This window comes from Alexandromys fortis, unplaced genomic scaffold (genome assembly GCF_014885135.2).
Source record: "Alexandromys fortis isolate MF-2015 unplaced genomic scaffold, M_Fortis_MF-2015_v1.1 scaffold_190, whole genome shotgun sequence".
NCBI lineage: Eukaryota > Metazoa > Chordata > Mammalia > Rodentia > Cricetidae > Alexandromys > Alexandromys fortis.
Genome location: NW_026068059.1, coordinates 1826747 through 1852453, shown reverse-complemented (window position 1 = coordinate 1852453; position 25707 = coordinate 1826747). Strand labels below are relative to the sequence as shown.

At 45.8% G+C, this 25707-nt stretch overlaps 1 protein-coding gene across 1 annotated transcript in view; it reads left to right on the top strand.

The window, feature by feature from the left end:
* Pou2f3 (POU class 2 homeobox 3) overlaps positions 1-14954 on the top strand; it is an 83129-nt gene extending 68175 nt beyond the window's left edge. The window contains exons 5-10 of the mRNA XM_050120113.1: positions 228-369; positions 2421-2557; positions 4934-5095; positions 10620-10686; positions 11893-12028; positions 13572-14954. Coding sequence (XP_049976070.1) covers positions 228-369; positions 2421-2557; positions 4934-5095; positions 10620-10686; positions 11893-12028; positions 13572-13611 — 684 coding nt within the window. The 3' untranslated portion in view covers positions 13612-14954. The remainder of the gene's footprint in view (positions 1-227; positions 370-2420; positions 2558-4933; positions 5096-10619; positions 10687-11892; positions 12029-13571) is intronic.
* The last annotated feature ends 10753 nt before the right edge of the window (positions 14955-25707 follow it).

The following is a 25707-nucleotide window of genomic DNA, read 5'->3' as shown; positions in this document are numbered from 1 at the left end:
ACAGAATATTGTATATATAATAAATTAATAAATATTTTAAAAAAACCTTTTAAAAAAAAAGAAAGAAGCCAGTTTTGTATCCTAGAAGAAAAAGTCCTGAGAAGGTGTGAGGTCATGGGCTTCATGGTTCAGAGCTCTGTCTGCGTGGTAGCCCTGGGGCCATAGAGAACACAGGCAAAACAGTGACGTCTGTCCCTCACCTTCCTCCCTCTCAATACCTCTTGTAGGGAGATGTGGGACTGGCAATGGGAAAGCTGTATGGCAATGATTTCAGCCAGACTACCATCTCACGATTCGAGGCCCTCAATCTGAGCTTCAAGAACATGTGTAAACTCAAGCCACTGCTGGAGAAGTGGCTGAACGATGCAGGTGGGTGGCAGAGAAACGAGAAATGAGCATGGAAGGGGCCCCAGGAGAAGCCACAGGGGTGATTCTAGGGGTGTGTCTGTGACAGGGCTCGACCAAGTCAAGGCACAGAATCCCCTTTTTGCCCTTTTGAGCCTGGTGTGAACCAAAAGGTAAAATCCAGGAGAATGGTGAGCAGAGATGAAAATGTGTCTTTTTTTTTTTAACTGAGGGACTTTTGGCAGATGTGGCTCCTCTGTAACAGGACAGCTTGCTTCTCTTCTCTTCTCTTCTCTTCTCTTCTCTTCTCTTCTCTTCTCTTCTTGTTGAAGGAGCTGTGGTCTGCGTTCCTGCCGCCCTGCTCCCTGCCGCCTGGCTAGCTTATGCCCCGAAATAACAACACACAAACTGTATTCATTTAAACACTTCTTGACCCACTAGCTCTAGCCTCTTCTAGGCTAATCCTCATGTATTAATTTAGCCCATTTCTAATAATCTGTGTAGCACCACTAGGTGCACTTATTGGGAAAGATTCATCATGTCCTACCTGGCGGCTTGCTTCATCGTGTCTGGCTCTGTCCTCTTCCTCCCAGCATTCTGTTCTGTTTACTCCGCCTATCTAAATTCTGCCCTATCAGATGGGCCAAGGCAGTTTCTTTATTAGCCAATGACCTTCCTCTATCATCTTCCCTTCCTTTCCCTTCCCTTCCCTTCCCTTCCCTTCCCTTCCCTTCCCTTCCTTCCTCCCTTCTTCTTCCCTCCCCTCCCCTCCCCTCCCCTCTTCTTCCCTTCCCTTCCCTTCCCTTCCTTTCTTTTTATCCCTTGTCCCAGAGCTACCTATCCTATATTTCAAGACAGCAGTTTAGAGGTTAAGTTTAATCCACTAACTTAAATTGTTGTATGGGATCAGTCTAGGTCAGAAGATGGCAAAGAGGGCCCTGCAGGGTCCCGCTGAGTCAAAAGACCCAGGCCTAGCTCAGGTCTTTATTTGGCTGTTCTGGAGCAGGATAGGCAATTGCTGTGATGAGGACTGGCCAGAAAAGCATGACAGCCGGAAGGGTGATGAGGAAGTAGGTTTTGTAGGATCCAGGTCAGGGGGGTAAGAAAATTGGCAGGGCATTTGGAATGATGGCCAGAACTTGACATCTAGAAAGAGTGAAAGGTAGGGCTTCTGACATTTGGACCGAGTGAAACTGTTCTCCCTTAGGAGCTGACCTCGGCGTGGGAGGTGAGCAGCCTGAATCTCTACCTACTCTAGCATCTGCTTCACCTCCCCAGTTGAGAGACCTCCCACAATGTCTCCAGGCATTGCCAAGTGTGTGGGGCAGGGTGGCCCCTGGCCCATGTGGAGAGGAAAGGAATAAGCCCCTCTTCAGGGCTAAGCTCTGTCAAATAGGAGTGTAGGTTATGAATTACTACTCCAGTGTTAAAGGCAGGAGTAGCTTGGGTGGCCAGGCTGGGTCCCTTTAAGGAAGTCCCCTCACTCAGAAGAATACTTGGGAATTCTCTTCCTCCTCCTCCTAAATACAGTGCTCCCAAGACAACTTTTACTGAACCATCCAAAGAGAAGAAATGATAGAAGCTCCTAGTATCTTTGGGAAAGGGTTCGGGCTCACCATTACTATACCTTTTCCCCACCCTGCAGCCTTGGCTTCCACCTTTCACTCAAGGACAAAGGTCTTCAGAATACCTTAGATTCCTACGTGCCAGAGCAAACCCGTTTCACTCAGTATGCACAGAGCCCAGAGGGTCATATCTTTTAAAACAGGCCAGACCACGTGACTCATAGTTCTACCTCATCCCCCCCCCCCCCCAGGCCATTGAAGCCTCGGCATCCCTGAACTGTAGCAGTGAACACATGGAGACCTGTGGTGGGAGCCCTGGGGGACATTCGCCCGGAGCATCCTGGAGAAGCAGGACTCCGTCTGTTCTGGATTCTCTGCTGGGGTCAGGGCTAATTCTGAATATAGCCCTGCAGGGTTCGTGGGAAGGGCTGAGAAACCTCAGGTTTACTTCTGGCAGACTGGGCCAGCCACACATCTCCTTCTCTGAGCTTCATTTGTTCCTCTCTCCAGAGTCCTCCCCATCAGACCCTTCGGCAAACACACCCAGCTCCTACCCTACTCTCAGCGAAGTATTTGGCAGGAAGAGGAAGAAACGGACCAGCATCGAGACCAACATCCGCCTGACACTTGAGAAGCGATTTCAAGACGTGAGCAACCAACCTCCTAGGGTGGGAGTGGGTGGGCCAGTCTTGTGCCCGTAGGTTAGCAGGTCCCACATGTGCAGGAAGCTGGGCTCAGTGCAAGATGCTAAACAGTACTCTCCTCTGCTACACAAGTACCTGTCTTGGGAGGAAACCTAGTCACTCTTCTCTAGGAGCCCAGAAATGCTTTCTTCGAGAGTTCCAGAAAACTTTTCCTTGTTGACATGTATTTGGGTCTCATTATTCTTCTCACTGGAAGATTCAAGAACAAACACAGCATACCAGTAGGGCGTGTGTTTCTATATACATTTGAGGTGACAAGAGAAAGCCAGGGCATTATGTAAAAGTCTCCATCTCTTTTGAAACAAATTTTGCTTTTCAACTTAAAAGTATAATATAGGGCTGGCAAGATGGCTTAGCAAAGGGCAAAATAGGGCTTGTAGCCAAGCCTATGACCTGAGTTCAGTCCCTAGAATCCACACGGTAGAAGAAGGACCAGTTCCTGCAAGTTGCCCCCTGAACTCCATCCCCCTTGCCATAGTGTATGCCCCATTCTCAAATAAATAAACGTTAAATTTTAAGAAAAAATTCTAAATTTTTTAAAAAAGATTTTTAACTTAAAAAATAATACAGTTGGGCTGGAGAGATGGCTCAGCGGTTAAGAGCATTGCCTGCTCTTCCAAAGGTACTGAATTCAATTCCCAGCAACCACATGGTGGCTTACAACCATCTGTAATGAGGTCTGGTGCCCTCTTCTGGCCTGCAGGCATACTCGCAGACAGAATATTGTGTACATAATAAATAAAAAATAATAATAATAATACAGTTGCCGGGCGGTGGTGGCGCACGCCTTTAATCCCAGCACTCGGAAGGCAGAGGCAGGCGGATCTCTGTGAGTTCGAGGCCAGCCTGGTTTACAAGAGCTAGTTCTAGGACAGGCCCCAAAGCTACAGAGAAATCCTGTCTTGAAAAAAAAAAAAAAAACCCAAAAAACAAAAAAAATAATACAGTCATTGTTCATTATTAACAATTTGGAAAACATAGGAAGAAAAGTAGAAAGGAAAGATAGCCCATTGTCTTTTGTTTTCATTTTGCCTCTTGTCTGCCTGTCTTGTCTTTGCTTTTTAAAGATATGGTCTCACACTGGAGTTTACCTAGGTTGACCTGTATATAACACTATGTAGCCCAGGCTGACCTCAGACTCATGCCAATCTTCTTTGTGCCCGCCCCCAAGTGTTAGGATAATAGGCTTGTGCCGCCACCCAGCTTCCAGTGCCTTCTGAAAGCAATTGTAGTGTTGCCCTTAGTGCTCATTTAGACACTTGTGATTATACTGCACAAGTCTCTTTTTGTTCCACCAATTAGAATGTTTTGCTTCTTACAGTTATTTCTAAACCATGCGTTCATTTTTTTTTAATTAAAAGTTTTCAAATCTTTCCATGTTCTCAATTAGATATTCTAACCATAGATTCTAAACAACAGTCTTCTCAAGGATAGTAAGAGCATATTCTTGAGGCAGTGTCTGCGGGCTGTGAGCCTCGTGGGAGCCAGGGAGGAGTGAGAAGAGGGAAACACAGGCTTCCCCTAGAAGCTGTCGTGTAGCTTCCCCTAGAGCCTCGCTGTTACTGAACACTACCCAGTCTAGCCCCGTAGGTCCTGGCTGCTAGTTCTGCTGGCCTTGAGCAGCTCCCCCGCTGAGTCTGGCTCAGGGATTCCGTGGCTGCATCCTGCCAGCAGGATGGCTGGAGTTGAGTTTCCCATCTTTCGGGTTTCTTAGAGCAGTCTAGTTAAAGGTGGGGGATACAAGAATAAGGGAAAGGGGCTCAAGCCTCAGACTGGGTGGCAGGTCAGCGGGACAGAACGGTGACATCATACGGCCTGCAGCTCTCCCACACACCTGGTGGGCCTGAGCAGTCTAGCCTCCTCGTTTTCTAGGAAGAAATGTGAAGGGAGAGGTCACGAGGAAGGACTTAGGAGGGAGGTTTTCCTCAAGGTCTCCACCTCCCCTCCATAAGGAGGCCTTGCCGTGGGAATGCTCCAAAGGGAAGAGGACAGGAAGGGACCAACCTTTGGTATCCTCGCATCCATTCCAGCCCTGTGCTTGATGGTGGACACATGCTTTCTCTTGTAACCTTTACCAGAGTCCTGTGTGCTAGGCAGGTAGTCTCACTCCGTATCTGGAAAGACTGGGGCTCAGAGGTAATGGGAATTCCTAAGGACGCTCAGTGCACAGATGATAAAGTCAGTATTCCACCCTTGGTCTGACTCTAAGGCCTTTGACCCATATGTTCAATGTTTTGTGTTTGGAACATCCGACCCTCACCTCTGATCTCTGCTCCTGTTTCTGTCTCCTGACCACACCCTATCCCTTTGTCCCTATAGAACCCTAAACCCAGCTCAGAAGAGATTTCCATGATCGCAGAGCAGTTGTCCATGGAGAAGGAGGTGGTCAGGGTCTGGTTCTGCAATCGACGGCAAAAGGAGAAGCGGATCAACTGCCCTGTGGCCACACCTATCAAGCCACCCATTTACAACTCCCGCCTGGTAAGTGACTTGGAGTTGGCTGACAGGCTGGCTGCCAAACACTTGGGGGCCATGCACGTGGAGGCCAGGAGTCTGCCATACCACAGCATGGTAGGTAGTGGGCAGGTGAGATTCAGCCCATGAATAAACAAATAGGTACAACATGTAAAATATGCATAATAGAAGAAGATTAAAGAGGTGTGGAAGGGAAGGGGGGGCTGTTGGGATGGCTCAGCCGGTAGAGATGCTTGCTGCCCAACCTGATGATCCAGTTTCCATGTCTGAGATCCCCATGGTGGAAGAAGACAGCCCATTCCCAAAAGTTGACCTCTGACCTCTCACACATGCTATGTGTCACCCACATGCCCACACATATTTGTAGCATAAATAAAGTGTTATACAGTTAAAAAACAACAACATGAACAAGATGATGGGTGTGTTTTCGCCTTTTTAACAGGAAGGTTAGAGATGCCCTGTCTGATTAGGTGGTATTTGAATGAAAATCTAAAATTTTTAAGGGGATGAAATATGTGTATATCTAGGGGAAAGAGGTGGAGGGACCACCAAGGAAGTCTTTGCAAAAGGGTCAAAAGCCCAATGAATTCAGAGAAGTACCAGAAACTAGACTACCTCAGGTCTTGGAGTTCAGTGAGAGGACTTCGGTTGACTCGAATAGGAAGGTGTTGGAAAAGCCTGGATGTATAAATCTGAGCTGGTTGACATGGGCTGCTGAGTGGAGAATAACTCGGGAAGCCAGAGACATGCCAGAAGACAGCCATCAGGCTGAGCAGAGGAGGTGTGGAGGGTGGTAGCCATGGTGATGAGAATAAATGCTTGGACTCTGTGTGTTCTTCAGCTGTGAAGTCAGTAAGATTTGCTAATTGCTCAGATTCCAAAAACAGACTGTTTTTCCCCGGATGCTTTTGTTTTGTTTTGTTTGTTTTATGGTATAGGGTTCCAAGTAGTCCAAGCAAGCCTCGAGCTCACTGTGTAGTTGAGGGTGACCTCTATCTCCTAGGTGCTGGGATTATAGGTATGCACCAGCACACCTGGTTTTTCTGGTGCTAGATATGGAACCCAGGGCCTCCTGCATGCTAGGCAAACATGCTACCAACTGGGCTACCTGAGTACTGGATGCGTGTTGTTGGCACTGCCCTTTTAAAAAAATGTCGGTCTGGACATGGTAGCACACACCTTTAATCCCAGCACTTGGGGGGGAGGGCAGAGGCAGGTGGATCTCTGTGAGTTTAAGACCGGAATGATGTACATAGTGAGTTCTAGGATAGCCAAGACTACTTAGAAGGACCCTGTCTCCAAATGATGATGATGATGATGATGATGATAAATTTGGAAGACAACGAAGAGCAGGCTTGAGAAACAAAGACAGCTGAGAATCTGAGACCATTTATATTAAGTTGTGTGTGCTTCGTAGGCACCCGAGAGGCAATACCTAGCTGGGGTTAAATCTTAGCCTCTGGTGTTCCAGGAAAAGCCAAGGCTGAGAATAACTTGAGGTTCTAGGGAGACACAGAGGATTGGGAATTAGAATGGGTCCTGTTCTGTCTAGGGAGAGATGGGATTCAAGTTCTATGGAGACACAGAGGATTGGAAATTAGAATGTGTCCTGCTCCGTCTAGGGAGAGATGGGACGTGGTTAATGGTGTAGTTTTCTATCTTTGGTAGCGGTAAAAGGGTAGAGAAGTTGGATAAAATGACGTCCTCTAGTTTTCCAGCAGGCTGGTTGCAGTCTGGGTAAGACCTACATAAAAAACTCCCACATTGTTGATTTCCCCTATATATCCACAGACCAGCTCTATGCTGGTCTTTGCACCAAGTGCTGGAGATAGATGACATTTATTTCCAGTGCCAGGGGACCTCATTGTCTAGCAGAGGATACACACAAGTAAACAAGAGACAAACAGCACAATCATTTCTCTAAGCGACCTTAGGAGCAGCCCTAACACACCTTGGGGACAGTGGCTAGGAAGGCTTCCCCACGGGAGGTCATTAGTGCCTGAGTTGAGTTTACAGTGGCAGGTATGTGTGAGGTGGAGCTGTCTCCAGGGGAAGTGTGAGAACAGCGAGGTGGGGAAAAATACACAGCAAGTTCATGGAACTTCAGGTGGTTCCATGTAGAGGAATGTTGGAAGGTAGGGCTGAACTGGTCATGGGACAGGGGAGAGAGGAGAGTGTCAAGTGATAAACAAGGGTTATGGGTGTGGTTTAGTTGGTAGAGTGCTTGCCTACTATACATGAAGCCCCTGGCTCCACCTACAGCACCACCATGGAGTCTCAACACCTGGGGTGGCTCAGAAGTTATCCTTTGTTACTCAGCAAATACATGAGGCCCTACGTCAAAAACAAACAAAAATATAAGCAAAAGGCCTCAGTTAATAAACTCAGAGCTGGCTTGGAGCAGGGAAAGCAGTGGAAGGGGAAGCCTGGGAATGACTCAGAGTGTTCCGGCTGGGCTAGCTGGGTAAATGGTTAGCATTCTGTGTGGACCCAGCAAACAGGACCAGCTGGTTTTGGGGTGCGGAAAGGTAGTGCTCCAGTTCTTTGCGTCGTCATGATGTAGGCCTGCAGCACACTTAAGTGGGACTGTCCCTGGAGGCTTGGGACATTGGCTACAGGGGCCAGGAGAGAAGCTGGGAGGAAGCTGGGACTATCACAAGCAGGTGGCCGTTGAAGTCCTGGGTAAGAAGAATTCCATTATGGAATTTGTATAAAGACAGAAAGGTTCACTTCTACCCTCTGGTGACATCAGTCATTTGAGAACAAGAGGATCAAGGGAAGAACCCGAGAAGGAAGAGACTGATAATGCGGGAAGTAAAACCAAGTGTGTGTGAGAGATCTAGCCTGGTGAGTCCCACAGCAGCATTGTGGGAATGCAGATAAAAGACACTCAACTCTCTGGGCGAATTTAATCCCAGCACTTGGGAGGCGAGGCAGGTAGATCTCAGAGTTTGAGGTCAGCCTTGTTTACAAAGTGAGTTCCAGGGTAGCCAAGGCTATACAGAGAAACCCTGTCTTAAAAATAAAAAATTAAAAAAAAATAAATAAAGTTAAAAAGTCAGCATGGCAGCATTGGGGAGCCCATGATTTGCCTGAAGAACATGAAGTATCAAGAGTGCTTTAGTAGGCAGAAAGAGGAGCCTGTGAGAAAGCATGCACTTAAAAAACCACAGACTAGGGCTAGAGAGATGGTTCAGCAGGCAACAGCACTAGCTGTCTTCCAGAGGAATCCAGGTTCAATTTCCAGAACCCACATGACCGCTCACTCACAACTGTTCAGGGGATCCTCTGATGTCTTCTGGTCTTTGCAGGCACCTGGCATGCCCAGGGTGCACTGACATACATGCAGGCAATATACCCGTACACACAAAATAAAATTAAATAAATCTTTTAAAAAAATAAGCTTCTCTAGATAGAAATGGTCATATCATGCCTGGAAGACAAGAGTTCCACACCCAATGTCATGTAGGTTGGATGAAGGAGTGTCTTCTGATCCTGTCTTTTCTTCGGGTCTTGGTGGAATGAAAACTGATGTCTTTTATTTCTGACACATAGCAATCTCGAGCTAGCTAAGTCAGAAAAGTAAATTAATAGGAACTGGAGAGATGGCTCCGTGGTTAAGAGTTCATCCTGCTCTTGCAGAGGACCTGAGTTTAGTTTCCAGCACCCTCCTGTGCACCCAGCTACCAGCTCCAGGGTATCTGATGCCCTCTTCTAGCCTTTGTGGGCACTGCAGGCACATGCACCCCCCCACACACATACCAGCACATGTATACATAATTAAAAATAAAATCTTTTAAGAAATAAACAATAAAATTTTAAAAGGGGCTGGAAGGTATATGTAGCTCAATGTTATATATAACCCTGACTTAGCATATATAAGACCATTGCCTCAGTCCCCAGCAAAACATACACACACACACACACACACACACACAAAGCATCTTGGTACTGTTTTGCTACCATATGTAAAAACAATGCTTAAAGTAAGGGACCATATATATGTATGTTTGCATATGCAGAGCCCATCTTTAGCTGGAAGTGGAGGAAGCAATCACAGTGACTGTACACACTATTATTTATTTGAAAACAACAGGGTTCTTGGGTGTGGCATCTGGGAGAGGAGGAGAGGAGGTGACTGATAGCATCTCTAACCACTCTGCCACACCTCCCAAACTGCCTCCACCCCTCCAGGCCCTGTTCATTGTAAACCGAAGGGTAAGAAGAAGAGAAGGAGTTCTGATTAGTTAGGAAAGGAAAACAGGCTACTTCCTGCTGGAGGGGCTGTTCCAGAGTTGTTTGGGATCCTAGTAGATGGCAGGTCCCTAAGTGGAGTCTCTGTATCAATATCCTATGAAAATGCTGGTCAGAGCTTCCTGGTCAACAGGAGAAAAGTAAGAGGGGCAAGAATATGCAGATCTGAGCTCAAAGGTGGCGCTAAGAAAGCACCTAAAGATAACCAACAATCCACAGCCCTTTTCTTTCGGGAGCAAGGCAGCTAACCTTTAACAAGCTGGTGCTCTTTGCCAGCCACAGGGCTGGAACCTTTATAGACATTATCTCATTAAATCTTAATTAAAAGAAATATCAGGGAGGTGCTGCTGCTGTTTCACAGATGAGAAAACCAAGCCTCCCTGGGGTTGATAGCTTACTCATAGTCACGCAGACCGTGGGTGACACGGCCAGGTCTCACACCCAGATCTGTCCACTCATTATTTCTTATCCTAGGCTACTCTTGGATAATCATAGTGAGGGGTAGGTTCCTGAACTGGGAGATTAAATGTGGGGGGGGGGGGGATGGGAGTGGGGGGAAGGCAGAGGGCAACATTGGGTATTTTCCTCAATTGCTTTTCATCTTATTTTTTGAGATGGGGTCTTTCACGGACCCTGGAGCTCCCTGGTTTGGCTACACTGGTTGAAGCCCAGGGATTCTCTTTGTCTTCCCTTCTCAGCTTGGGATTGCAGGCTGTGACTGTTAAGAGGCAGCCACTTTAGTGACTGAGCCAAGGTGTCTCCCTAGTCCTGAATGGCCCCTTCTGGTGTTTTAAGTCTCTACCTGCTTGCTTTTTTTTTTCTTGACAGTGTCTTGCTATGCATCCCTAGCTGACTCAGAACTTATAGTAGTCCCCTTGCCTCAGTCTCCCAAGCACTGAGATTATAAGCATGCAAAGTAGAAATAGAGCAGGCAGTCAGCAACATCTGCCAGAGCAAGGGCCTCAAAGACTTGCTCATCTCTCCTCGGGGCACTGGCACAAACCTCCATCCTGGCAGTACCAGAGGAACTTTGCCAGGGGCACCAGCAGGAGGGGGAGTGGTCTGTGTCAGCACCAGGGAGCTTCTGCAGCAGGCCAGAAGTGGGTCCTGATGGCTGTATGTAGTCCACAGGTCTTCCTATGACGCACAAGGTGAAAATTATGGAGCAGGAGGTCACTGAGGAAGGCGAACTGCTCTCTGCAGCCTTTCACCCAGTGTCCTGGCAGAAAAAAGAAGGACGCAGCATGGACATTCACAGGCTTCTCTTGCCTTTCAGGTCTCTCCATCAGGATCTCTGGGTGCCCTCTCCGTCCCTCCTGTCCACAGTACCATGCCTGGAACAGGTGAGCTTCCGAAGAGGTTTCCAGACAACACAGGATTAATCTAAATAATATATTAAAACTGAAAGGACCTAGGTGTGGTGGTGCATACCTTTAATTCCAGCACTTGGAAGATAGAGGCAGGTGTTCGAGGCAGCCTGGTCTACAGAGCAAGTTCCAGGACAGCGAGAGCTACCTTGAGGAATCTTGTCTCAAACAAAACAAAGCAAAACAAAAAGCCTTAAAAGAGCCTTAAAAGGCTCTTCACCTAAGTCAGCATTTCCTCAGTGTGTCTCAAAGGACATTAAAAATAAGGGCTGGGAAGAATAGGGTTCTGTGGTCACATAAGTTTGGAAAATATTGGTAAGCAAAGTTTAAACAAACGCTTGTTTTTATTTTACTTGCAACATTGCTCAGCACTCAAGGGTATAACACATTCCAAAGTGAATTGTATGAAAAACCTGGAGGAAGACAGGCTTCCAGAACACATTTTCAGGGTTCTGTTTCTCCCAAAGCACCTGTAGCATTTCACAGACCTAGATAAGGATATGTCCAAGCCTCATATGCTGATCTCTGCATGATCTACTTTTTTTTCCCTTTCTAATCTTAGTTTGAATAGTAAAATATATAGCGCTCTATGCATGAAACACATATTGGGATTCCAAACAAGAAGAATATCTACTTAGTGCAAACCTGCTCTTTTACAGAGGATGACCATGAGTTCCAGGGTGGATCAGGACAGGCCCAGGGCCAAGACAAGGCTTGGGTTCCCTTTAAGGGGACCATGTCCATTTTCTTTGTAGAGTCAGGGAACTGAGAGTCTGGCAGCCTCTCTGCTCTCCCGTATGCCTCATGCTTTCTCCCCATGCCTCTTCCTTTCCCGAGCTTCAACATCTTCTCCCCTCCTGCCCAGGGCGTGTCCCGCAGATTTTGGCATCTGTCCTCCATGCCTTTGGCAAGTCTTGGACTGACAGAACCAGCCGCACTGCTCTGAGGGCCTGGGCTGCCGAGAGCACTTGAAATAAAGGCCCCGCCAAGGATGGGCTGATGGGTGGGCCTTGCTGTTCACAGGGTAGAAGGTGGGCAGACGGGGGGGGGGCGCATAGGGGGATGGTAAGGTGCCCTTTGGGGATTCCAAGAGAAAATTATGTGTTGGAAAGGCTGTGTCACAAAGGTCCCCAGGCCCAGCAACATTATTTTGGCCTTGTTTTTGTCTCTCTTTGTCCTCAGTAACGTCATCCTGTTCCCCCGGGAACAACAGCAGGCCTTCGTCTCCTGGCTCAGGACTCCATGCCAGCAGCCCCACAGCATCTCAAAATAACTCCAAAGCGGCGATGAACTCCTCCTCCGGCTTTAACTCCTCGGGGTAAGTGGACGGCAGCGAGGCAGCATCTGGCAGGCTCAGGGGCATGTGAGGAGTTGGGCCGGTGCCATAGATGAGAACTGGAAATGGGAAATGGGGTAACAGTGGAGGTGGAATGGGGGGGGGCAGAGTGAAGAGCTAGACTGGACTGCATCCCCAGGGAGTGAAGATTTTAAAAAGAAGTGGTAGCCGGCGAGCAGTCCTGGCAAGGGCTGATGTCAACAAAGCCAGAATTTCCATCCTCAGCTTTGATGGTGGAAATTTCCAAATGCTCACGTGAGAAAGGACCAGGTCCTGGGCTGGACTCAGGAGCGCTCCTCACCAGGAGCTCGAACCACAGGATGTTATGACATGAGTCTGGAGCTCAGGCATAGACCAACTCTGGCCCTTGGGTACAGCTAGCTCACAGAGAGAAAAGTGTTACTGAGATCTGGCTCCCAAGTCCGCTTGGGAGGCAGCAGGGCAGGCCCTGGCGGGTCTTAGCTCACAAGCCGAATAAACTCCTGGAAAAGGTATTCTTAGGATGGGTGTCGTGAGAATCCTCCCTGGTGCAGAAGACGACAGATTTGAAGCAGGTTGTGGCGCTAGGGAGACAGTTCCATCGGTAAGATGCTTGCTGGAAAGCAGGGGACTGAATCTGACCGCCAGAAGGACACAAAAAAAGCCAGGTGTGGCAGTATGTGCTTGGAATCCCAGTGCTAGGGTGGAAGTGAGAGGGAGAGGCCTTTGGGCTCCAGGCCAATGAGAGAACCTGTCTCAAAGAAGGCTGTTGGGGCAATAAGAGAACCTATCTCAAAAAAGGTGGGGACAACACCCAAGGTTGTCCTCTGACCTCCATATGAGTGCACACTGATGCATATATATATATGTATGTATGTATGTGTGTGTGTGTATATATATATATATATAAAACTTTAAAAAAAATTTGGGCATGGTGGTACACACCTGTAATCTCAGCATGCAGGAGGCTGAGGCAGGAGGATTTGGAGGAGCCTGTCTTGAACATGGACCCTATCTTTTCGTTTGTTTGTTTTTGTTTTTTCGAGAGAGGGTTTCTCTGTAGCTTTGGAATCTGTCCTGGAACTCACTCTGTAGACCAGACTGGCCTCGAACTCACAGAAATTCGCCTGTTTCTACCTCCTAAGTGCTGGGATTAAAAGCATGCATCACCACTGCCCAGCTGGAGGCCCTATCTTAAACACACAAGCAAACCAAGTTGAGTGATAGGTTACACACTTGAGCTTTACAGGAAGAGAGGAATCCATTTGTCCAAATGTAGGCAGTTCAAGTAGCTTCTATTGTCCAGATGTTTCATAGTCTAGGAAGTCAGAATTTCTGGGGTTCAGGAGACCCAAATAATATTTGTAGTATAATATTTGAGGTATGATTCATACGCCATAAAATTAATAAGGTTGTACAACCATTACTGTTATCTAATTCCAAAATGTTTTCATCACCCCTTAAGGTTCCCTCTACCTGCCTTGTAGCTGCCACCTTCCCATCAGGTTTGTAACTCTGGCTTGGTCTTTTTTTTTTTTTTCCCCAGACCGTGGTACCGTTGGAATCATCCCACCTACCTCCACTGAGACCAAAAACTTCCTCCAGTTCCACCTGGCCCCTTGTTCCCACCAGGACGCAGGGAGTCATGCCTTCCATGAATGGACAGACTACTTGGGAACGGGTGGGACAAACGGCCACTGCTGAAGAGCAAACCCACATTCTTGCCTTCTCGGGGATCCAGAGACTCCGGAGAACCAAACTGTGACTGCAGACCACACCGATGCCTCGCCGTAGGCCACGCTGATGTCTCAGGCTCTTGATAATCCTGCTGGGAGTTTACTGTGCTTGCCTGCCGTGCCTATGGCCACCTTCTTTCTCTAATGTTTTTGATGGCTTCATCTCTCGGAGAAAGGGCTGTGTGCCATTGGCTTCTGGGGACAGCCATTTGCTCGGTGGGCCAAATTGTAAGAACGGTAGATCATGGTTTTGGCTCTGACCTCGGCCACAATCCTGAACAGATCGCAAATTCTGTGGAAAGACTGAAATCTCATGTTTCCACCAAAGCCTTATTTTGTCTAATTATTACAGTTTCTAGTTTTGCCTCATTTTCTTTTGCCCTTGCTCCCTTTTCTACAACCAAATTCTTCCATTCTTGTGCCCTACAAAGTCCCTTCCTCTCTGGAGATGGCAGAGCTACCCTCCGATCATATACTTCCACCCACAGGTTCTCTTTGTTGCCCACATACACCCAAGTTCAAAAATACTTGTCTTTTCTCTGCTCCCTGTGTTTCTGCTTGTCCTGCCCCCTCTCCTTTCTTATGAGCACAAAAAATTGAGCAAACCGAGAGAGAGATGGAGGGAGGGAACGCCATGCCCAAGATACTGGCCACGCTCTTGTACTGGCCACGCTCTTGTACACAGCCTTTTCCTGTTCTGCACTATGACCTTTCCTCTTTAATGTTCCAGCAAGATGTCTAACTCAGGTGTGAATTTTGATGATGTCTCTGTAATATTTTATCTCATATTAGAAAAGGAGGGGGGATACCAAAGTGTGGGATACTTCCACAGAGTTTCCATGTGGGCTGGGGCTCTGCTGACTTTGGGGGGAACGTTATATGTGGAGTCTCCTTCTGTGGGCCTGTGTGTTAAGCTGTCACATGAAGCCATCCCAGGAATTAGTAACTTTTTTTTTTTGTTGTTTTTTAAAGACTGAATATCCAGGAAACTGTTGAGACTCAAAGGAATCTGTTTCTAAATATATTTGTATAGCAATGACGTAACTGTTCCATGTTAATAAGCGGCTGCGAGGAGGGTTCCGTGCCTTTCTGTGTGTGCAGATAATGGAAATGGGGTGGGGCAAAGGAGCTCCATTTGGAACATGAAGTGGGTGCTGGCGGTGGCTTTATTGACACAGGGTCCCGAACTTCTCAGTGTTCTACTCTGTGGGACAGAACTACTTTGGGAACTGAGTGAGAGACTGTTCCCCAATTTATAGGAGGGAGAGTACGGTGAATATTTAAGGTCATGTCACTTGAGGTGGAAGCTAAGGCAAATCTATCTTGCATATCCTAAATATTATCTTCTCAACTGTTGTTAAATACAATGGAAAGCAAAAGGTGTTTAACAGAATAATTTCATGATGCTATTTATTTCATGAAGACATCTCCACCTAGTGAGACACTGAAGGACAGAGAGCTATTATTGAGCTTTTTATTAGGTTAACATTTATTGGTGAAAGGATTTTTTTGTTGTTGTTTTTTTGCTTTGAGGTAGGGTCTCACTCTGTAATCTAGGCTGGCCTCAAGCTCATTATTTAGCCAGGTTGACCTTAAACTCATTGCAATCCTCCTGCCTCAGTCTCCTAAGTGCTAGGATCATGGGCCAGAAAGGCACCACATCTTTAATAAAAATGTAAAGAGTTGGCAGTTCTTGAGGTAAATATTGATCTGTGGGGAAGAAAGACCTTTTCGTGTTACAGTTGGTGCAGAAAAACAAAGGCAGGGATCTGTGCTGCTTTTCCATAGCTGCAGTCAAAATGCCCGATAGAACTACTTGAGGCAGGAAAGATTTCTTTTCGCTTCCTGTTTCAGAGATGTCTATCATAGCTGGAAGGGCATAACAGAAGGAAGTAATTCTCAGCACACCAGAGAGGAAGCAACAAAAGGTTTTCAGGAAGGACTCATCATGGCTAGATAGCCTCAAAGCCCTTCCCCTAAGTGGGCCTCCCTCCCCATATTGCCATGACATTATGAGTCTCTCAGAAGATTATTCCACTCCTTAGACCACACCCCTCATGACCTCATCTGGAAATAGCTCTATAGGTAGGGGCATGCCCTTCCAATGTTCCAGATGTCTCAAAACCCAGTCAACTTTCAAGTCAAAATTAGCCATCTCAGAATTTTACATTTGTTGCAAATGATAACAGCCTCAACATGGGAAACCTAGTCACCAATCAACATGGGTCTGTGTACCTGGGGTTTGAATGGGACTCAAATTCAGACTCCTGTTTGGTGCTATAAAGTGGGGGAAAGTCCTGCTCGTGGTGGTGACTTTTGAAAGAAAAAAGATGTAGTTAAAAGGTGAGCTGAGAACACTAATGTGTACCCACAGGCTACGCCAGACACAGGAAGGTTGCTTGAGTCTAGGAATTCTGGGCTAGCCTTTGCAGCATAATGAGGCCCAGTTTCAAAAAGAAAGTGCATGTAGGAGGCTGGATATGTAGAAGGAGCCATCAGCAGCGATTTAAGTGCCCCCTAAAAGTATATTGCCATACAAGCATGACTGTGTCTATCACTGCACATCCACATGTATTACTGACATCAGAGCTGACCCTTTCCTGCTGCAACGATGCCCACTTTGACATCCTGCCCAGGTAAGTACCTGAAGACAATCTCTAGCACCATCCAAAACTCTGGTTTTCACCCACTGGTCCACATTTTGTCTAAAAAATAGACAGAATGGTGGAGGCAGGTGGATCACTGTGAGTTAAAGGCTAGCTTGATCGATATAGTGAGTTCCTGGCCAGACAGGGTGACAAAGAGAGACTGTGACTCAAAAACAAAAATAAATACAAAAAGGTAGCCTAACTGCTTGGCCTCTAATAGCTCCTGCTGCTCACTGACTGGGGAGACTCTGAGCAGAACCAAATTTGCAGGTGGGCATTGGTTCAGCATTCATATCTGCAGGAGTCTGTAGAATTCATAATCCAAAGAAGTTTAATAGAAATTCATTTTAGCTGCTTTGCCATCTACAAGCACCTAAGAGCAACACGAGCTGGTGCGGGAGGTAAAGAGGAAAGGATTGTGGCTGCTGCTCGTTTCATGCTGTCTGTCTGTCTGTCTGTCTGTCTGTTTATATATTTACAGTAGGCCTGGTACTCCAATGTGGCTCAGATTCTGTAGGATTTTTTGTGTTTGTTGGACCCCGTGTGGCACAGGTTAGCCCAAAACTCACTATGTAGATCAAGATGATCCTGAGCTGCTGACCTTTCTGCCCCTGCCTCTCAAGTACTGGGATTACAGGCCCGCGCAGCTTTGCCCAGCTTCCAAAGCAAAGGAAGAGCTTTGGGTCCAACCAGGGGATGATTTGAGTGAGGGAACCTGCCTCTAGCCCCCAGGTGTCTGGGCACAGGATCCTCTGGCATATCTCTGGGACTCCCCTGTCCCCTGGATCCTTTTATTCTCTGTTGTCTCTAATGGCTAGGATTGTTATTGCATATACTAGGGCATTTAAGAGGTTTAAACCCAGGCATGGTAGCACATGCCTGTATGCATAACACAGGAGGTTGAGGCAGGAGGAATCAGGAGTTCCAAGCCAGCCTTGGCTACAATAGTGAGCTCAAGGCAAGCCTGGGCTAGGATGAGATCTTGTCTCAAACACTGCTAAATGCAAGAAAAAGGAATTTTAAAGTGGATTTCCTTTTTTCTCTCTGAACTAGAAAACTGTAAGCTTTTCTACTCACAACCCCCTTTCAGGAGAGAAATTCTTACAAGACACCCCACATTATATATATTTTTACATTTCCTGGTAGAAAAATCATAGAGAATTTCATTTTAGGACAATTCTTCAATGTAAATATAATTTTACCAGTTTGAAAACACATAATCAAATCTGCATACTCATGAAATGGATCTGTTTGTCTATTTTTACAAAAAGCTTAAATCTTGGCTGATTTTTTTTAAAAAAAATATTTATTATATATACAATATTCTGTCTGTGTGTCTGCCTGCAGGCCAGACGAGGGCACCAGACCCCATTACAGATGGTTGTGGGCCACCATGTGGTTGCTGGGAATTGAACTCAGGACCTTTGGAAGAGCAGGCAATGCTCTTAACCGCTGAGCCATCTCTCTGGTCCTGATTTTTTTTTAAAATTTAAGCTCTCACTATGTAGCCCCAGGTGGCTTAAACTCTCCGTGTAGATCAGGCTGACTTCAAACTCAGAGAGATCCACTTGCGTCTGTCTCCTGAGTGCTGGGAGGTTTCTGGAGGTTTGTGCCACCGCACCAGGCCTGGCTGAATATCTGATGCTAGAGGATGCAGAGCATTTTCAAAATTTTGCAAAGTTGATCAATGTTCTGACTTTATGATCTTCAATGCTGAGAATACTGTTTCACTTAAATATGTGGTACAAAAACGGCACAAGTATGTTGGGGGCCATTCAACCAACTGTTGAATTTTATCCTGATCCCAAGTCTAAGTTCATGTCACAAAATGTATGAAACCTACTGCTACTCAATTGGCTTCTTAAAAACATCATCTTTAAATTTTTCATTTATTTACTTATTTATTTTGCACCTCTGATGCAGTTTCCCCTACCTCCTCTCCTCCAGACCCTCCCCCCACCCTACACCCCCCTGTTCCCACCCCCAATCTATCCCTCCTCCATTTCCATTTAGGAAAGGGCAGGTCTCCCATGAGTATCAACAAAACATGGCATATCAAGTTGCAGTAAGACTAAGCACCTCCCCATGTATTAAGGCTGGGTAAGGTGACCCAGTATAGGGGAGCAGGGTCTCAAAAGCCAGTAAAAGAGTCAGAGATAACCCCTGTTCCCACTGTTAGGAGTCCAACAAGAGGACAAGCTACACAACTGTCACCATATATACAGAGGGCCTAGGTCAGTTCCATGCAGGCTCCTTGGTTGTTGGTTCGGTCTCTGTGAGCCCCTATGAGCCAGGTTAGTAGAGTCTTATGATGTCTTTGATCCCTCTGGCTCCTACAATGCTTTCTCCTGCAGGATTCCCCAAACTCCACCTAATGTTTGACTGTGGGTCTCTGCATCTGTTTCCATCAGTTGTTGGATAAAGCCTCTCTGATGACAGTTGAGCTAGACACTAACCTGGTCACAGGCAATGGCCAGTTCAGGCTACGTAGCTATTATTGCTAGGAGTCTAAGCTGGGATCTTCCTTGTAGATTCCCTTGTGCCAGATTTTTACCCAACCCAGAAATGCCCCCCTTTCCAGGAGTATCTTTCAGTACTCTCCCTCTCCACGCACCCATAACCTGATCATCCATGTTCCCATCCCCACCCACCCTCAGTCCACTCACAAAATCTCTTCTATTTCCCCTTCCCAGGAAGGTCTGGGTGCCCTCTCCTTAAACCCTTCCTATTACCTAGCCTCCATGGGGCTGTCTCCTCCTGTTTTATAATCCTCTCTAGTTCTGGGATTAAGGGCATGCACCACTACCGCCTGGTTTCTGTGGAAAGCTAGTGTGGCTACGGGGATTAAAGGTGTGTGTCATTGTGGCTACTGGGATTAAAGGTGTGTGTCATTGCTGCACGGTCTGTGTAAGGCTGGCCAGTGTGGCTGTTTTACTTTTCTGATTCTCAGACAAGCTTTATTTGTTAAAATACAAATGAAATGCCACTACACACATCTTCACCCGCATGATCTTAGCCATTGTGACAGGTGTAACAGGTGACAGGTGTAAGATGGAATCTCGTCTAGGGACGTTGAACATCTTAAGTGTTTCTCGGTTGTTTGAGAGTCTTCTATTGGGAATTAGAAATGTTTAGAAATGTTTAGAAATGTACCCCATTTTTAAATCCCAGTAGAGATCCAATTTTAATCCGTGGTGGTCTAATAAGATAAAGAGGGGTTATTTCAATTTTTTTTATATCTATTGAGACTTGCTTTGTGGTCAGGTATATGGTCAATTTTGAAGAAGGTTCTATGCAATGCGGTGAAGAAGGTATATTCTTTTGTGTTCGTATGAAATGTTCTGTAGATATCTGTTAGGTCCATTTGAGCCATAACATCTGTTTCAGGATTTTTCCTTTGAATATGAAATGTCCTCCTCTGTCTCTTTGATTAATTTGGTTGGAAGTCTATTTTGTTAGATATTAGGATAGCTACACCAGCATGCTTCTTAGGTCCATTTGATTGAAAAATACTTTTCCATCCCTTTACTGTGAGTTATATGTCTATCTTCAGTGTTGAGGTATGTTCCTTGTATGCAACATCATATGAGGGATCCTGTTTTAGTATCCAATCTGTTACTCTATCTCTCTCTCTTTTTTTTTTCGAGACAGGGTTTCTCTGTAGCTTTGGAGCCTGTCCTGGCACTAGCTCTGTAGACCAAGCTGGTCTTGAACTCACAGAGATCCGCCTGCCTCTGCCTCCCGAGTGCTGGGATTAAAGGCGTGCGCCACCATCGCCCGGCACTCTATCTCTTTTTATTGATGAATTGAGCCTGTTGATATTGAAGGATATTAATGACCAATGATTGTTAATTCCTGTTATTTTGTTGGATGTGGTAGTGTGTGTGTTTTCTTTCTTTGGGTTTTGTAGGTGTGAGATTATCTATTGTCTGTGGTTTTTGTGTAATTAATTTCCTGGGGCTGGAGTACCTTCTGTAGGGTTGGGTTTGGTGATAGATATTGTTTAAATTTTATTTTGTCATAAAATATCTTGTTTTCTCTACCTGTGGCGATGGACAGTTTTGCTGGGCATAGTAGCCTCAGTGGGCATCCGTGGTCTCTTATAGTCTGCAAGATATCAATTTAGGCCCTTCTGGAGTTTAGGCTATGTATTGAGAAGTTGGGTGTGATTCTAATAAGTCTGCCTTTATATGTTACTTGGGTTTTTCCCCTTGCTGCTTTTAATATTATTTCTTTGTTTTCTGATGAGGATATGTTCTTTTTTAGGTTAGAAAAACTTTATTTTATGATTTCATTAAATATGTTCTCTGGGTTTTTGAGTTCAGTTTCTTCTCCTATTATTCCTATTATTCTTAATATTTTCTTTGACTGATGAATCTGTTTCCTCTATTGTGACTTCAATGCCTGAGATTCTCTCTTCCACCTCTTGTATTCTATTGGTGATGCATCTGTAGTTTCTGTTCACCCACCCAGATGTTCCAATTTTAGGATTCTCTCCATTTGTGTGTGTGCGTGTGTTTTTTAATTGCTTCTGTCTGTTTTCATGTCTTGAACAGTTTCCTTTATTTGTTATTTTTTTTCTTGGCTTTCTTTTAGCTAGTTATTGATTTCTTCCAATTTTTTGTTTGTCAATCTTTTTGATGGTTAGTCAATTTGTTTCCTCAGTTTCTTTAAGGGATTTGTGCATATCCTCTTTAAGGATCCCTATCATCTTCATAAAGTAATTTTAAGATTATTTTCTAGTGCTTCAGCTGTATTGGATTGTTCACATCTTGCTGTTGTAGGATAGCTGGACTCTGATGGTGCCATAGTGTTGTTTCTGTTATTGTGTTCTTACACTGGCATTTAGGCATCTGGATTTGGGGTGATTGTAGGTCCAGGTGTTGAGTCCTGCATTTGTCTTTGTTGGATGGGTGTTTTATCCCTTGGTTTCTCTTTCCTTTCTGGTCTTCTGACCTAAATAGCCAAGGGTTCTTGTGACTAGGAAGTCTTCAGGTCCAGTAAGGTGTCCCCTTTGGGATTTTGGGTGCTAAGGGTCCCTAGATCCAGCCCAACCTCTTGTAAAGCTGAAGTCTTCCTTTGAAGTTGAAGATTAGGGTATGGATCCCAGGGGTGGTGGTGAAGAATGAGATCCCTAGATCTGATCAGGGTTCTAGGTTCCCTAGAACCAGCCTGGGCTCCAGTACTGCTGCCAGCGCTGGGGTCCCTAGATCCTGCCTGACCTCCAGTAAAGCAGAGGTCTTCTTTTGAAGTTGTAGGCCTGGGGTCGCTGGATCCCACCTGGCCTCTGATAAAGCAGAAGTCTTCTGAAGTTGTAGACCCGGATATTGAGTCGGGGTTGCAGAGATTGGGAGGCAGGGGTGTGCAGTCTGGAGTTGCTGGGCAGGCTTTAAAGGGGTTCGAAACACCATTAAAAACAAAACAAAACTTTCTGGGTCTGCAAGATAATTCAGCAGGTAAAGGTGCTTGCTGCCAAGCCTGAGGACCTGAGTTCTGTTAGGCTCGAAGTCTGAATCCCTGATACATCGCCATGAGACTGGCTCTGATGCAAAAGCAGAGTCTTTATTGCGAGTTAACTCGGATATCCTCCATCCATTCGGAGCAGCAGCAGTGGCGGCGGCAGCAGGAGCAGTAGAGCAGGAGAGACCTGGAGCACCTGTTGTCAACTAATGTTGCTTTTTGGTTCTTTGAGACAGAGTCTTGATAAAAATAGAGAAATCTCTGTGTACGATAAAAACACTGTAATTTGTAACAGGACAGTTAAGAATTGATCCAGTTGGCCTACACTGGATAATAACTCATAAGGTAGCCGAGAACAGCCTTGTTCTCCCAATCTTCCTATGCCACCACACTGACTCCATGTAGCAAATTTCAGCATGTTTCCTTAATCGTTTTGTCTGAATTTATGCCCAACTCCTTTCTACTGGCCATGTCATTTGGGGAAACTTCTGGAGTGCTCTGTGCCTAAAATTTTCAACTCTAAATTGGACCTAAAAATAGACTCCAGTCTATATAAATTATCACAGTCAGAGGACTTGGGACAATGGCTTTTGCAGTAAGACAACACAATACAAATGTCACCTGTGATCGTTATTGTCATTGTGATGAAGTTAATGGAGAGCTTCTGTGCTAGGCTTGCTCTAAGAGTAGTGGAGCAGAGACTGACTAAGGATAAATTGATAAAGTTTAGGGGCCTGGAGAGATGACTCAGTGGGTTAAGAACACTGACTGCTCTTGCAGAGGATCCAGGCTTGATTCCCAGCCCCACACATTGGCTCATAACTATCTGTAACTCCAATTCTAGAGAATCGACTCCATCCTCTGGCTTCTTCAGGCACTGCGTGAATGTAGTGCACAGAAATACTTGCAGGCAAAGCACCCATATGCATGACCTATCTTTAAAAAGATAAATCAGTACTAGTTCATCTCAAATAATTAGGCTTGATTTCAGAACCCCAGTCACTTTTGTATAAAGGTCCATTATCCTTGGAAGGAAAGACACTTCCTCACCCCCGAACCTGTAGCCTCCTTAAGTCTTCAGTAGTCTGTTCATTTGTAGGAAATAGAGGCAGCAAGAAGAAAGTCCCAGATCAAGAGATTGGAATGAAAACAAAATGCTGAAGCAAAAACAAGCAAGGAATTGAAGCTACTTAGAGTCCTTTTGTGGCGCAGATTTCATGGTCACCATTTCCTAGGCCTTCACTCTGTTATCTGGTCTATCTCAACACACTTTTAAAAATCACTCTCTCTCTCTCTCCCTTCCTTCCCCCTTCCTCTCCCCTCTCTTTCTCTCTCCTTCCTCCCTCCCTCTTTCTTTCTTTCTTTCTTTCTTTCTTTCTTTCTTTCTTTCTTTCTTTCTTTCTTTCTTTCTTTCTTTCTTTCTTTCTTATCCTGGCCACAGTTTCCCCTCCCTCCTCTTCTCCCAGTCCCACCCTCCCACTCCACCCTCTCTGTTAGCCCCACCCCAATCCTCTCCTCCTAGGGCTAGTCTCCCAAGGCATATTAAGTTATAGTAAGACTAAGCACCTCCCCCATGTATTAAAACTGGGCAAGGCAATCAAGTATGAGGATTAGGGTCCCAAAAGCCTGTAAAGGAGTCAGAGACAGTCCCTCCCTTTTCCCATTGTTACGAGTCCCACAAGAAAACCGAGCCATGCAAGTGTCACAGATATGTAGAGTGACTAGGCCAGTCCTATGCAGGTTCTCTGGATGTTGGTTTAATCTCTATGGTTGATTCTGTGGGCTTTCTTGTAGTGTCCTTGGCCCCTTTGGCTCCTTTCTCCTCCTCTTCTGCAGAACTCCTCAAGTACTACCTAATGTTTGACTGTTGGGCTCTTTATCTGCACCCATCAGTTGCTGGATGAAGCCTCTCTGGTCTCTAGAACACTCTGCAGGCAGGACAAACTGTAGGTCGAAGGTTTTGTGGCCGGGTTGATGTCCCAATCCCTCCACTTGTGGCCTTACCCCCCAGGCAGGTTTTAAAACACACTTCTTCCTGCATTATATCAGGCCCACTGAATCACTGCATTCAAGATGCAGTCTGTATGTGTGTTTTGAAATCACTTTCCAAGTAATGCATATGATCAACAAGCTCTGGAAAGTCATCTCTGTTGTTTCTCATGTAGTTTCCTAGTAATCCTGGTTTCTCTTCCTTTTTGGGAGGTTTCCTGTAGCCCACACTGAATTTTCTACATTGCTGGGAATGACATGAGTTCCTGATCTCCCTGTTTCCACCTTGTCAGTGCTGGGATTACAGGGGTGAGCCATCCCAACTGACTTACTCTTTTCATAATTCAACCAGCATTCGTTATACCTGCCCCATACGAGGTCCTGGGTAAACAGATGAAGAGTGTCATCTTTCCCTTTGAAGGGTTAGCAAGATAAACGACTAAAATGAGAACCTTTACAATTCCTAGATATGAACTAAATACAGCTCTTCTAAAGAGCTTTACTTCTGGGCTCCTTAGCACCCAGATATGTCAGCCTTGATCAACAAGCCAGACTCCTCCCCGTGTATATGTGTGTGTTTTAATTTTGAAACAAAATATACATGCTAGCCTCTAATTTACAAGTCTCCTGCCTCAGCATCCCAAGTGCTTGGATTACAGGCTCACACCACTACATTACTAAGCTCATACTTCTCGAAACTCAGTATCCTCAGACCCAGAGAGAATTTGTCCCAAGATAAAATAAAGGCCTGAGAATACAACTCAGTGGCAGAGCATTTGTCTCGCATGCTTGGTGCCTCTGATTTAATCCCAGTATTGGGGAGGAAATACTCCAAAATTAAATAAAGACAATAGATGGTTTTTATAGGGCCTTCCATGTGCTGCCCATTGTCCTATGTTCTCGTTAATGTGAACCTTTTACATTTTCACAATAATCTACGAGCGAGGCATTTCTCTCCCCATTCTGTGATGAGGAAGGAGGCATAGACTTGACTTGCCCAGCTGCAGACCAAGTAGAATTAACGTTAAAAAAAATTTGCACTTTGGGCCAGAAGAGGGCGTTAGATCTTTGAAGCTAGAGTTAGAGGCAGTTGTGAGCTGCCTGACTTGGGTGCAGGAAATTGAACCCTAGTCCTGTGCGAGAGCAGCAAAGCCATCTTTCCAGCTCCTTTTTTATTTTATTTTATTTTATTTTATTTTATTTTATTTTATTTTATTTTATTTTATTATTTCGAGACAGGGTTTCTCTGTTTAACAGCCCTAGCTGTCCTGGAACTAGCTCTGTAGTCCAGACTGGCCTCAAACTCAGAGATCCTCCTGCCTCTGCCTCCCAAGTGCTGGGATTAAAGGCGTGTACCACCACCTCCAGGTTTCTCCAGCTCCTTCTAAACCTTATCCGACAGTTCTGAAAAGAGAGCGCTGTAATTCCCAGGCCTAAGTGCTTTTCTGGCATTCAGCGTGCTTGTTTCCCCACTCAGATTCAAGCAGGAGATCAAAGATGGGCTATTGCATCACCTATATAGGATAGTGTAAATTGTAGGTGCTCAGCAAATGCTTAGTGAAAAGGCTCACAGACTGAGGAATGGATCAGGATACTTGACTGCGGCAGAGTACTGGGGGGTTGAATCCAGGGCCTCACACGTGTTATGGCAAACGTTCTATCACTAAAAATCCAGACAGATAGTGCATTCACAGCTCCATGATGATTTAAACCGACCAACAAATAAGCGCAACACAACACCCTTCCCTTCCCTGCCCAAAGTAGGACCCTCCATTCCTCTCCCTTCCTTGGCCCAGCATCCACTCTGCGTTCTGTCCTCCCAGCCAGCAGGTGCCCCTAGACCCCCGGC